Consider the following 15,000-nt stretch of genomic DNA (forward strand, 5'->3'; position numbering starts at 1 on the left):
TTTCGTTTTGACCAATCAGGAAGCCCCTTTAGATCAGCTGTTTGAGGAAAGAAATCAGCTGATCTTTGTAAACAAACCAGCAAGGGTTACACGCACGGAGCAGGAGCATCATAACACGGAGAAGGATTTCATGCTACATTGCTGAGTTGTTTTAATGGTTCTAAATTATCTGTCGAGAAGTTACAGCCAACATGCGTGCTTTATATTTCCCTTTATATTTTTTGTTGTTGTGTTTCTAAGTCAGTTATATGTTACTAATAAGGAAAAAAAATACGAAACGGTCATTGTTCCAATAGAATAGTGTTGAGATACAAAACAATCAATATTTAAGGAATGAAATGTTATTATCTGTAGTACAAGTTAGTCTGCGTAATAGAAGAAAAGTGAAGTAATGAGTCATTTAAAATATACAGCATAAAATAACAAATCTCTCCCGAATTACATCTGATAGACCTCCCAAGCAGGTTATGAGCATATATGCAAAGCTCTTTTTACCCAAAAACACTTGATGAAGATTTGTTGTCCTTGATCAGAGGAGGCATTCGCCTGATGTAGTCTCATTCTGTACAGGTATCTATAATAGTATCAAAAACAGAAAGTGACCAGACTAGAATTCGTCTACAGATTACAGCCTGCGAGTACCAGATGGTATGATGTTTAGTTAGAATATTTGTAAAGGCATTGATTATAGCTCTGTAGCTGTCTACAAGGCTAACATCCATAGGAGTGTTATACTGAAATAATGATAGGTGTGAGGAATATGACCATAGTAAGCACTCTGGCAAAGACCAACAAAATTCTACCATGTATACATGTTCTGTCATGGTAAAACTTAAACACACTATTTCTCTGATTATAAATCCCCAAGAAAGTTTATACTGTCTTATCTTAGGAGTATTTATGTGATGGAGGTTTGTTGACAACTGGCAGATGACAGCTGGCAGAGGCAGCCACTTCACTTAAATTCATAGATCTGCAGATTATGATTAATGACTTGCTTACATTTACTTTGCACAGGCTATTCTTCATTTAAATTTGTATTGTTTTATGTGTTCTTTATGAACATTTTATTATACAATATGATCTACCTTAGATTTTTTTAGTACAGTATTTCATCCTGAGGAGATTTGGCTCTCACTTGTCACTTGTATATTGATTAGCACACAGCAAAAAGATTGTAAGTGGCTTTTTGCGTATTGTCTTTTATGTCCCTATATAATATAACCATGAATGTGTAAAGGACTAATAATGATTTTTTTAAACATCAGTCCTTCAGTTAGCTAACCTATTTCGGAACAAAGTTCAGTATGCCAAATGTAGAAGAAAGGTATGATTGAAAGTTAAATACTTCACAACACAAGATGATGATATATCTTCAAAAGGAATATATATTGTACGAAGATCGAACCTCTTGCACTCTTTATTAATTCTCATTCATACTTTATTTTTACTATTTGTCTTTATATATATCTGTCAGCTTATCTGTCTGACAGTTTATATGGCTGTCTATTTATCTTTCTATCTATCTGTTCATCTACCTATTTATCTATCTATCTATCTATATTGATATTGATATCTGTTTATCTATGTCTCTAACTATATATCTGTATGTTGGTCTATCTATATATGTACCTAATATCTATATTATATTATATAAGCCATCCATAGCAGTAGCAGAAAGGACCCCTTGTGTGATAAATTCTGCTCCAGCAACTGACAAATTTAGATAATTTTGGCAACAGTGTAAATAGACCTCTGCTGATATTGGTCATTATATGTGTATATACTTTCATGTAAATTTTCAAGTATATGTTTTATTTTCCTTACTGTAACAGTAAGTTCCCCTCCTTTAAAACTTAATGTGCCACTTCCCTGTAAATATCTTTCTTACCTCTATACATGATGATATTTGAGTACAGAGTAGTGGAATTGTAACTAGATGAATATTTACTTAACGATTGTAACCTTTTCTCTTCATAGTAAAGTATTAAACACCAGTTACAGTAGGTAGCCTCTCTCAAAATTATTTTTTCTTTAGTGAAGGTATTGTTGTCTGTAATATATCAATATCCACAGATATATCTATGCAAATATTCAGTTAGTGATAGCCAATATACAGTTGAAAAGTATTTATATTCTATGGAGCAAATAAATGAATAACTATGTGTACTCAATTGGAACTAACTGATTTCAGGACCCAACAATTTGCTGCAAGTGAAATGCCTTTGCAAACACATGGGCTGCACAGAAGATGCTCCACACAAATTGAGAACTTTAATGCAGTAAGATTTATTAACTTCCATGTGCTAGCTCATGGTTCTTTTCATTTTACCTTTAACCCTTTGAACACAAGTACATGGTATGCATTTTGTGATTTTTTAAAAATCAATTTATTTATTTGTTTATATTTTTTCTCTACACATATAGTTATACAACTGCTCACCTTCCAAGGAGTCAATTAATCAGCATGATGTGACCTCACCAAATTCAATTGATATTGATGTTCTTATTTAATGATATGAGTATTATAATGTTATTAAAATAATGGTGGAAGTAAGAATTAGAACATGTTTTTTTTTTTTTTTTTTTTTTTTTTTTTTTTTTTGTCAAAAATCAAGAAAAAGGATAAACAGGTGAGGTAGGTAGGCTATAGTAATTGACTCCTTGGTTATTAATAAGTACTTGTGGAGCCATCTGTGTGTTGGCACAATTAATAAACTAAAATCACAGTAGATGTGGCATGTGTGTCATACCATCCCAGTTCAAAGGGTTAACCTTTTCACTGACATGGTTGGAGATTCAGTGCTTTTTTTTCTGGCAAGTACTACTTCTTTATTTTCTTTCTGGCAGTAGAGTTCAAACAGGAACAGTCCAATCTAATCAGATTCAATAGGATAGTCCCACACTACTGAGGAAGATGCAGCCCTGCGTGATTTAGGATCCCTATGAACCACCTGGAACACCAGCATTGGACACCCACATAAATGCAAACTTATATGTATAGGTGGTGAGATAGATAGATACTTTTTCTTAATATGGTTTTTCCCATTGTCCTTTCAAATATATTGGTAGTGCAGTGTCATCCACACCAGGGTTCCCAACCTGGGGCCAAAGGGTACTTTCTGGGGGTCCATGGAGCAATATGATAATTATAACATTGAAGTAAAGTGAATTTTATCTAACCTACAGTAACTACATATAATGATGTATCAATATATATCAATAGATATATATCAAATAAATTATATATCAATAAAATAGAATCTTTCCATGGTGTGTTTTTGTTCTTTGGCTACTGACACCATTACTCGATTCATAACTAGTATTAACAAAATCAGAAAAGATGGCATAGCCACCCAATAACAGTCAATAAGCTGCATGTAAGCAAGACAGACCTTCTATCCTTCTTTCCAGACCTGAGTTATATTAGATTGAATAAATCTGACATTACCACATGCAAAAAATGAAGCTATCCTGAGTTTTTTTGAAAAATGATTTGATAATCTAGGTCAATCTGCTCATTTATCATGGTCAGCCAGGTTGTAGTCTGGGTTAATAGTAGGCTAATTGAACTCAAGCACTTTCTTAGGTGTCCCTGTACTCAGTCCCATTTCTGTTATCCATCCAGGAAAGATTATTGGTTAGTAGTGCAAGCCACGAAAAGCCTGAGTGATTATCTTTATACAGCTAGTGAAAATAGTGTGCTTGTCTCATGCTAGCCATATTCCAAAATTATGTTTTTTATTATTGCTCATTGATTTCAATCCTTGAAAATATAGCGCTCTGATACATGATAAGCAGCAGTTAAGTTAAAGTACAATGGAGACCTCATACCAGCCTGATTGCTGAGCAGATATTGTATGCTGTGACTGTCAAGAAGAATGAAATCAAAGAAATTGCCAACCTGCAACTCGTTACCTGTTATCAGTTAAAGTGTGGTGCTGTGTGGACAAGAGCTAATTTTTGCCAGATATGAAACATGCACATCATGTACCTGTTCAGAACCCTATATAAGTTATATATGATTATATGCTTTATCTAAATGGCATAGCTGAGACTGTAGGTAAAAAATTAAGAAATAGAAAAAGAAAAATAATTTGAAAGATTTTTGTCATTTCTTCTTATTGCATGAGTAACATTATTGCCTAAGAGATTTAGAGTCACTGTCAGTACGGTTAATGAAAACTGTTTCTTTTTCTTATTATTTTCATTATTTTTATCATCAAAATTAAATCAGCATTTGCATTTTGAAATAAAATGGGGAAAGCATGGTTTTATATGTTGAAGTCATCACTATATGATACTGATTTTCATGCACAATAGTTTTATATTGATAATTTATAGAAAATTCATAATGCATGTGTAAACTCTTTTAATAAACCTATTGGATTTTCAAATGTGTTATTATAAGGAACCTTTGCAAGGAGGAGAAAACAAGAAAACACTATCAGTAAAGAGAAATTTCAAGAGGTATAATCTTCAATCAGTAAATATTTTTCTTAATTTGTAGATTATGTTATTTTATATATACATTTTTTTTTTAGTGAAACAGTAGGTGGGAGATTACGACAAATATAATTACATCATTATTACACTTCAGCTTTCTTTGAAGTTAATAATTACATTCAACATCATAATTTAGTTAAACAGGATTGGCCTCATAGATTTTCACATCTGTATAATTACAGAAATATTTCTTATGTAGTTTGCAAAAGGATTGAAACAGATTATGCAGAACTGGTCCTTTTTCCATGTTCTGCTTATGAATGATGTGATGATAATAATCGGATAATAATAGTGTGACTAATTCAGGCCGTTGGTTGAAAGGCACTTGGCGGTTTCCTTCCTTTATGGCGTAACACCTGAGAAATTAGTTTTTATAAGGTTCGGAAAAAATGGTTATGGATAGAAAATTATTTCTTATTTATTAGTGAAGAGCACTGTGAATAATAATGATAATGATAATAAGTTTTGGTATTTTGATCTTCCAGCAATATTTTTGTTTATGTGTTTTACAGTATATTCAAGACGAAGCATGATATGTGTTACATAGATCAAATCCTGTTGTACAAGAAGACAGCAAATTGTTTGAATGTTTATCTCATATTGATGTTCGTATTGATGTCTACAATTGATGCATGTATTTCACAGTTGTGCATATTATATAAAAGATTCATTTGCTATATGAATACTACAGAAATAATACATCATTATTATTTTTAGTTGTAATCATATACTTTAGTCCAAATAAAGTTCAAAGAAGTAAGATAATATTTCTTCCATCCTATATAAGCTTTATGAATTAAAGCATAAAATCTCACTAATGCTAAGAGTTATCAGATATGTACATTTTCACAGTCAACTACATTTCTGCTTTCAGATAATGATAGAAGAATTTAGAAGTTATGGTAAGCAAAGTTTTTTTTTTGATACATTGCAATTTCTCATATTTTCTGGTTGTAACTTAAAGATTTTCAAAATTTTATAGATGCAGATCCCAATTTGTAGTCTCTCCAGTAGTTTACAGAAAAATGTAATAGGATAATACACATAAGGCCGCATGTAAATGATAAAAAGAAGTATGTAATGAACTAGCATATTAAACTGTCAGGATTAAAGCTTAGTGAAGTACTAAGTTTGAAGTTTGAATATCAAATATTAGACTGTATATATCACAGGCATAGGAGTAGATCCATATTTAGATCATGGAGCATAGTAGGTTTATAGTAGTTCACAGTGTATAGTAGGCATATGTTTAGTTCATACTTCAGTTTTTCTTAGTGCAATGAGGTATTTACTTAGGTTTTCAGTCAGTAGGAAGTGTAACTTCTCAGTCACTGAAAAGCAAGAATTTGTAGTGCATGTAACACTTTTGTTCCAGTTATATGGTATACATGTTGTGAAATAGATCCTCCAAGGGGAAAATTCAGGTCAACTAATTCAGGTCTTAACTAAACCACGTTTGTCTCAAACCATATCCATGTTGACAAATTTAGAAAAGGTATGGATGAGAATGAATATCTTCACAATACAAGAGATGCATTTGACCAGTTTCAATTATATCTTTGCTAGAAATACACATTTGACTCTTTGCTAAACTATTCTTCCTCAGGCTTGTGCATATCAAGTCTAGCCATCTTCTAAATTCTACGACCATCTTGTCTGTTGTGTGGAATTTGATGTGTTATCATTAATTAGTCTTGTCAGGACTATCCCTTACCATACAGAGGTTATTTGATAATAGTATATGTTTTTTTTGTTTGTTTTTTCTGTGTATGAAAATGACCTGCAATTACAGAGTATCACTAGGTGAGGGTAATCAGTCTTTCCTCATAAAAACATTAAAGGAATAAATAAACAGTGCAGTTTCTGTAAAATTAATTCAAATCAGTTTAAAAAAATATATGTGTATAGAATAAGATAAAGATGCTGTTAGTTAAATGATAAGGAAACAAGATTACATATCATGTCAACAGACTAGATATATTTCTTTATCCAGTGACTGTAGGTACATCCACATAACCTATTGGAAATCTGGAATTGATAAAATAATATAAAGTTTCTCCTGAAAACAGAAAGTAAGCCTGAAAAGTTTCTCCAACAGACTGTGAATAATAAAGCCTTATCCTAACACTGTTGAAATGAAGATTTTATTAGTCTGTTACAACAGCACCAGTAATAACACCTTAAAGGACAAAATGCGGCAGTTGTTGCTCTCGCGAATGTGTGCACAGAGGACAAAGAACAGTAGAAGTAATGAATAAAGTCTCTAAATTACTTGTATTGTAGATACAAGTAATTAGAATTATTAAAGCTGAAATGATATATCAAGTACATAAGAGAAGTACAGTTTGCCATCCTGCGTGGACATAAAATTGATCTTTGCTATCCTTTATGGGCCAAGGTTCATTCTTTATCTTCATATATTATCCTTGTTTAATGAAATTTTCATTAATTAATAAATGTATTTTTTACTAATGAAGTATTTCATCTTTCTCTCTCTCTCTCTCTCTCTGTAAATATATATAAATATATATCTATATATATATATATATATATATATATATATATATATATTATATATATATATTATATATATATATATATATATATAAATATATATAAATACATGTATATATGTAGATAGATAGATATGAAATACTTCATTAGTAAAAAATACATTTATTAATTAATAAAAATGTCAATTATAACAAAATTATAACAGTAAACGGTTTTCTTGCCACAATAACAACATGCATTAAAGATGGAAACATTTTCTTAGTCATGAGAATGTTATATATATATATATATATATATATATATATATACATATATGTTTATATATATATATATTTATTTTTTATTTTTTTGATAGAAGATTTTTGGAAGTAATTGAAAGTAGAACACTGTCAAAAGAAGTTTTTGTGAAGATGAGATGATTGGTATTTCATCTTCAGGTCGGAAGTGAAGATGAAATCAAGGAGGATTCTGCAACTTTAACTCTTAATTTCCATAAACTTTTTTTTGTGTGTGTGTGTGACTTTTCTGACATGTGGTTTTTCATACATCACCTCATTTTTCTTGTATGTTAATATCTTATTTAATGGATGGAAAAAGAAGTTTGGGAGTGTCCATGAGTCTTCATGATTCCAGTAGGAAATTCCTCCAATGAGAGCATCATTAACTTTTTCTTACATGAATATATATTTCTTGGTCTGTTATATTTTTATCAGAGAAAATATTTAATTAGTGAAAAACATTCCACACCATTAATTAAAGATGTTCAGAGAAATTATGAATGGTTGGTATTTTTTTTTTATTATTATTAATATTATTAATATTGGTATTATTATTATTATTATTATAGCCTTTGCTCTCAGCATAATTTATGGTAAATGATATTGCTTGGAGATGACACACTGCTGAGTTGTGGGACAGCACAAGCTTGTAGTTGCTCATCCAGCCTCACCCAGTCAACTCACCAATGAGTGAGTACTGGCATCAGTTGCAGTGGTAAACGTCTGGATAGAAGTGAAACTGATGCCCAACTGCATCGTCCTGTAGCTTAGAAACCATATTATTTAAGGAACAGGTCCCTTATATCCAATTTGAAACAGGACCAACTTTTACATGTTGTATATTAACTTGTATTTCGTTATGAAATAAAGAAGCCATGATATTCTGTGGATTTTATTAGAAAATTGTGAATATAAATAGGTTTGAACATGCATCCCACACTATGAAGATTAATGCAAACACTGATTTTGGGACATCCTGTTTCCTACTATAAATAAAAAGACTTAATCTTGCTACATGCAAACCTTCAACTGCATTATTGCTATATTTGTGAAGATCGACAACTACAAAAGTCTTTAAATCTGTCTAAAAGAATAGTGATATTATTACATCACCATGTCACAGGAAATAAAATGGAATGGTTCAAACACAGAGGAATATATAATACCATATACATCTTGAGATTTTTTCTTGTTTGTCAAAGATGATCAGCGGTAATAATTCTTTGACAAAGGAGATTGTCTTTTTACAGATTTGCAGACTCCTGGGAAATCACAATGCACTTGACATTATTTTCTCTTTCTCTTTTAAAAACTCTTGTTGTGTTATGAGATTTCTTTGTAAAAATAATGTTCACCAGAGTATTAGGACCTACTAGCTATTTAGGTGAATGATAAAACCTATGTACACAGATCCCCTCTTCAGAACACTAAACATACAGCCTGCAACTTGCTTTCATTCCTTAAACGGAACATTTTTTTTACTTCGTCTTATTGTGTTATATATTTATATGTATGTATATATATATATATATATATATATATATATATATATATATATGTATATATGTGTATATATATGTTTTTATATTCAGATTAGACTACAAAATCTTGAACTACACATACAGGATTTGATGATGTTTCATAGCCAAGTGAATTTCATCTATATGACTAACAAGATGCAGACTGCTATATATGTTTTCCATTCTGACAATTCATAAGTCTGCCAAAAAATAATATACATAATATTTCATTAACTGCAATCAACTGATAGTTTAGAATGTACTGGAATATGTATATCTTACTGGCTCTCCTCCCCAGCGTACACTATGTTGATTTTTTTTACTTTCCAAAGAGGTCATGAAAATTAGGAATACAACAATACATATTCAGTGTATCTAAACAGAGGTTATGTTCTGCAATACTGTACATGACTGATAATTATCTGAAGTAGAAGTACCAATGCTATAAATATAGGTTGTAATTTGTTTGTTTGCTCTCTCATAGCCTCTATTACTGATGTGTGACTTACTTTGATGGTATGTCTACGCAATCATACTGAATTTCAACTCTAACTAATACTACTTTTCTCTTTCATATACAGAGATAAGGAAAGGTGATTGTAAAATGAAAAGTAGACATACAATAAAACTTGGTATTACACAGAGGCCCTCGTTTAAGTTTGACTCTGTTTTGTGAATCTTTTGTTGAGCAAACCCCCAAGAGCACAGGGAGGAAGAGAACTCTTTGAAATTGCAGCATAAACAATCTGTGATAAGCCTTATCATATAGATAATTTGGGGATTTTTATTAAACCCTTTTATTCTTTACCATCACCTTTGGGATTTGCATCGTGGGGATGCATACTGTTGACTTTGACGGCGATGGGAGAGACTGTGGTACTTGTTGGTTTTTCTTTAAGAACTTTGACCTCTTTTGGTGGCTTTGCTGTGGTGACGCTAGGTCTCCTTGGGTCATTCGGAAGGCCGGACATCGTCGTGAGGACCAAGTCTCTCAGGGTCAGCATTTCCTGTGATTCCTGTTCCCCAAGTCCTTCGGGCGAGTTAACATCTGCTGATGCTGGTGGAGTCTTTTTGTCCTTCATTTCACTGTCAGATGAGTCTTCTACTCCTGGCTTTTCCTGCGTTTCAGCCTGAGTCTCCTTTGTCGTGAGTAGAGTTTCTTCATTCATTTCGTGTTCTGTGGCTGTTTCTTCGTCCTTGTGAGTTGAAGAAGCATCTTCTACTGTGGCTCTGGAGGCTTCTGTTCCTGGCTCAGCATGTGGTTCGGATTCCACTTCGGGTTCAGGAACAGTCTCTGCTTTGGATTCTGCTTCGGATTTCGTTTCAAGATCAGCTTTTACGTCAGTTTTGCCTTCCTGTTTTTTGGAGTTAGCTTCAGTTTTCATTTTGGGTTTAGTCTCAGCCATGGGTTCAAACTCTGCCTCTGTTTTTGGTACAGGTTCAGCTTCTGCTTCAGGTTCAGGTTCAGCCTCAGCTTCTGGCTCTGGTTCAGCTTCTGTCTTGGGTTCAGGTTCAGCCTCAGCTTTTGGCTCAGGCTCTGCCTCAGCTTTTGGCTCAGGCTCTGCCTCAGCTTTTGGCTCAGGCTCTGCCTCAGCTTTTGGCTCAGGCTCTGCCTCAGCTTTTGGCTCAGCCTCTGCCTCTGCCCTAACTTCAGGTTCAGGTTCGGGTTCAACCTCCACTTTAGGCTCAGGTTCAGCCATCTCACTATCGTCCATTACCTTATTGCTGGCTCCTCCACTGGACATTGACTTTGCTTTAGGAGACTCGTCTGTAACGCTATTATCAGCAGTCATTTTATCTTTGCTCATTTTAGGGTTATCATGTACTTCAGTTTCTGTTTCTGTGGGGGCCTGTGACTCAACCTCAGACCGTTTATCTTGTTCTATGGATTCCTCTACTTGCTCCATAGATTCTGTGTTCTGTTCTGGCTCTTCCGTTTTTGAATCTGATTCCATCGGAGCTTCTGCTTCTTTTGCGTGCTCTGGTTCTGTTGCAGGTCCTTCTTCCTCTTCCATTTTTCCTCCGTCTTGCTTTGAAACACTTATCTTGTTCTTGAGGGTGGCTTCGAGGTCTACCTCAGAATGGATCAAGTTGGTTGGAGAGTGGATAGGACTGTGGGTTTCCGTCTTGACTGTTGATTCTTGCTTGTTGCTTTCTCTTTCCATTTTCTGTCCATTTTCCTCTTTGGGATCACTCGCCTTCTCGTTTTCAAGTGTGGCTTCCAGATCCACTTCCGAGTGGATTAGATTAGTTGGAGAGTGGATAGGAGAGTGTTCTGTCTTGACTTCTGATTTCTCAATCTCATTCTTGTCTGCCTCTTTGTCTTCCATTTCTGTTATGGGAGATTCTTTATCATCAACCACCACATTCGTACCCACTCTCACTTCCATATGTTCGACATTTTCATTTTCTTCTTTATGTACCTCATCTTCAGAATGAGCAGGGGAGTCAGTACTCTCCTCCTCGTCCTCCTCCTCCTCTTCTTCTTCTTCTTCGTCCTTCTCCTCCGAGTTAGCCTTTTCCTCTTTTTCGTTTGTCATGTCAGATTTGGGTGTATCGTCCGCCGTATGCATTGCTTTCCCCATATTGCTTTCTTGTGCCTTTAATTCGTTTTCTCCTTTTTCCTTTTCACCTTCCATGACACTGTCATCCTTCTCATCATCAATGGCCTTGTCGTCATCCATCGCTTCTTTGTTTTCTCCACTACCTGCCTCCTCACTATCACCACCATCACTCTTCTCTTCACTTGAGTCAGCAGTTCTTAAGTAGATGTTGTCCATTACATCACCAGAGATTACGCTCGGAGGTGTACCTGTTGCTCGTGGCTCTTCCTCTTGTTGTTCTTCACTCTCTTCTGTCTCGTTGAATTGCTTTTCCATCTCGAGAATTGCCTGCATGTTGGCCGTTTCTATGTCATTGTCCTCAAAGGTTTCCATCCTTGCTTTCCCATCCGTGAGCATATCTGATCCCTCTTCATCATCTCCATCGGCTTTGAGTTCTGCATTTCTTTCTGTCAAGACTTTGGATTTGTCCTCGGACTCGTTATCCATATTGGGCAGAGAATCATCTTCCGACGTGATTTTGGAATTTTCTCCCGTTGCTTTATTTTGCTGTTTTTGCTGGCCTTTGGATCCTGATTCTGTCGTGGTGTCTGGAGTGGACTCGGTTTCGTGAGTCTCTTCTGAGGATGTTTCTGCTTCAGTTTCTACCATGGTCTTATCGGCTTCAGGTTCATCCTTAGCATCTGTCTCTTCCTTGGCCTTAGGGGCCGGTTCGGATACATCCTGAAGGTCCAATTTAGTTTCAGATTCTGCTTCAGACTTGGCATTTACGGCCATTCTGTGAGAGGACATGGATTTAGGTTGAGCTGCTGCGGATTCTGATTTGGCCGCCTTCGCACCGCCTTTCTTTATTTGGGCATTTTCTTCGGCCTCCGTCTTTGGCTCTGGCTCTGGTGCAATTTCGGGTTCTGGCTCCGGTGCAGCTTTTGGTTCTGCTTCAGGTTCAGGTTCCAGCTGAACCTCCGATTTTGGCTCGGGTTCAGGTTCGGATGTGGCTTCAGGTTCTGGTTCTGGCGAGGCTTCAGGTTCTGGTTCGGGTTCTGACTTCGCTTCAGGTTCTGGTTCAGTCTTCGGTTCAGGCTGGGCCTCGGGTTCTGCTGCGTCTGTGTGTGTCCCCACGAACGGCGCGTGGTCGTCCGCAGCCTCATCTTCCTCCGTGGCAGCCCCTCCTTGAGCGTCGCGCGTCACAAGCAGACTTTCCTTGTCGCTGTCGTCCGAGTCGTCCTCTTGGCTGTCGTTATCTGGATCGTCGCCATCGTCCTCCTCTTCTGCAATGCTACCCGGGGCGACCAGACTCTCCTCGACCACAGACGTCACTGCGGTTTGGGGATCGACAGCTCCACTTCCCTCCTGGCGGAAAATAATCTCATTAGCATTGCAACAAAAGATTTCGTCATCCTTGTTACTTACACGGCTCTGCGACTGGTTACTCTTTTTTGAGGATGGGGAGAGGGATTACTATTCTTAAATTTGGATTTCTCTTTCTCTCTTCCTACTATCTATGTATTTATCTCTTTCTCATTCCCCTGAGATTATACCACAATATGAGAGAGAGAGAGAGAGAGAAAGAGAGAGAGAGAGAGAGAGAGAGAGAGAGAGAGAGAGAGAGAGAGGGAGAGAGAGAGAGAAAGGCGCAGACGACCCGTAACCACAAGGTCTCATCCCCGCAGACAGCAGCCGTCCCGCTCAGATGATGCATTATGTAATGTCATGACCAAGGCTGCAGCTAAGTGACTCATTGCGCATAACAATCGCAGACACGTGTCAATACACACACGCATCCCACCCACCCGCACACACACAAACATTCAGACCTATCTATCTATATCTATTTGTTTATCTATCTATTTGTCTATCTATTCATACATACACATAAAAAAAATACGCTAGAACTCCCTTTTGAATCTCACCTCCTCCTCCTCGATGCTGGAGGGCGACACAGCTGGCACCTTGTCTGCGTGCTTCCCCAAGTACGAGGACACGAGCGACCTCCTCCCGCGGGTCTCGAAGGCGGGGGAGGACAAGGACGGCCTCCCCAGCGCCCCTGACGCCGCCACACACACCAACGCCACCTGCAGAAGGGGAAAGGTTAGATTTTTTATATATTTTTCTTTTTTTTGTTGTTATTATTATTATTATTATTATTTTCTTTTGTTATTTATTATTTTATTTTATTTCTTTCTGCTATTGTTATTATTTTGGTTTTCTTTTTTTTTTTCTTTTTACTTTTTTGAGGTGGTTATTCGGTTAGGCCATTAGGTTATTTTTTATTGTTGTTTGCTGTTGCATTATTTCAATGATCGTTTTTATTATCAAAGTTTATCAAATGCCTGTTCTCTGTTTCTATTATTACTCTCTACGTTGTCTGTTATTGTTAACTTGCTGGATACTTGAAGACCTAACAGTAAGGGTTGAGAAGCAGTAGTAAAATTATTATTATTATTACCATTTTACTATAATTATAATTATTATGAACGATATATTCATCATAATCATCATCATCGTTGTCATCATTATCATCATCACCTTCACCATTATCATTATCGTATTCACCATCATATTATAATCATCATCCTCATAATTCTGAATATTTTATCAGCATCACTATCATCGTTTTATCATCTTTAATATCATCGTTGTCATCGGGCAGTTGATGAAATTACGAAATTATTCAATTAAATATATATAATAGTATCTGCACCGCTACAGAAATTATTATTTTTTTTTTCACGACCTGTAGTAAAATAAATGCTAAAGTCACATCAGGATTTTAATAAGAAAATTCAGCATTGCCAATCTCGCAATATATTCATGTATTCCGCAGAAAAATGTGAGGAAATGATAATAACTCCTGTTTAGGGGAAGGAGTAGGATTTGTGGTTAAATGGAGGGGGAAGGAGGGAGGAAAAAGAGAGAGAGAGAGAGAGAGAGAGAGAGAGAGAGAGAGAGAGAGAGAGAGAGAGAGAGAGAGAGAGAGAGAGAGAGAGAGAGAAAATCAGAGAGACAGAGACAGAGAAAGAGAGAATCAGAGAGAATCAGAGAGACAGAGAGAGAGAGAGGAGAGGAGGAGACAAACAAAGTGACGGAGATAACAAAAATACATCAAAATCAAAAGAGAGAGAATTAAAGACAGAGAAAGACAAAAAAAAAAAGAAAAAAAAAAGAGAGATTGAGACAAACAGAAAAGAGAGAGAGAAGAAGAGAGAGGAATTGATCAATACGAAGTCACGTGTTGTCTCTCCCCCCACCCCCTCCCCTCCTCCCTTAACCCTGCCACCACGCCTTTGGAGAATAGCAAGGTAAGGATTTCATTGGCGCCCTCTTGCCCGTGCCTTATTTACTAGGATTAAACAGAGGATTGGATAAAGAAGGGAAGGAAGAGGAGTGAAAAATCCAAAAGGTTGAACACGGGTCTCTTTCTGTTCATTATTTTATAGGATTGTTTGTGTAAAAGAAATAAAAAATAAGAAAAAGAATCCAAGACGTGTTATTCCTTTATAGGGATTATATATGTAAAAGGAAATGAAAAGTAAAATATTCAAGATTTATCATTCTTTTGTAGGGATTATGTGTGTAAAAAAAAAGAAAAAAAATCATTATTTTCTTGTATGTCGTCGTTAA

At 35.6% G+C, this 15,000-nt stretch overlaps 1 protein-coding gene across 1 annotated transcript in view; it reads right to left on the reverse strand.

The window, feature by feature from the left end:
• Positions 1 to 8,174: 8,174 nt before the first annotated feature.
• LOC125027894 (retinitis pigmentosa 1-like 1 protein) overlaps positions 8,175 to 15,000 on the reverse strand; it is a 52,794-nt gene continuing 45,968 nt past the window's right edge. The window contains exons 5-6 of the mRNA XM_047617024.1: positions 13,290 to 13,451; positions 8,175 to 12,729 (exon numbers count right to left, since the gene is read on the reverse strand). Coding sequence (XP_047472980.1) covers positions 9,616 to 12,729; positions 13,290 to 13,451 — 3,276 coding nt within the window. The 3' untranslated portion in view covers positions 8,175 to 9,615. The remainder of the gene's footprint in view (positions 12,730 to 13,289; positions 13,452 to 15,000) is intronic.

Source organism: Penaeus chinensis, chromosome 8 (assembly GCF_019202785.1).
Source record: "Penaeus chinensis breed Huanghai No. 1 chromosome 8, ASM1920278v2, whole genome shotgun sequence".
Classification (NCBI taxonomy): domain Eukaryota; kingdom Metazoa; phylum Arthropoda; class Malacostraca; order Decapoda; family Penaeidae; genus Penaeus; species Penaeus chinensis.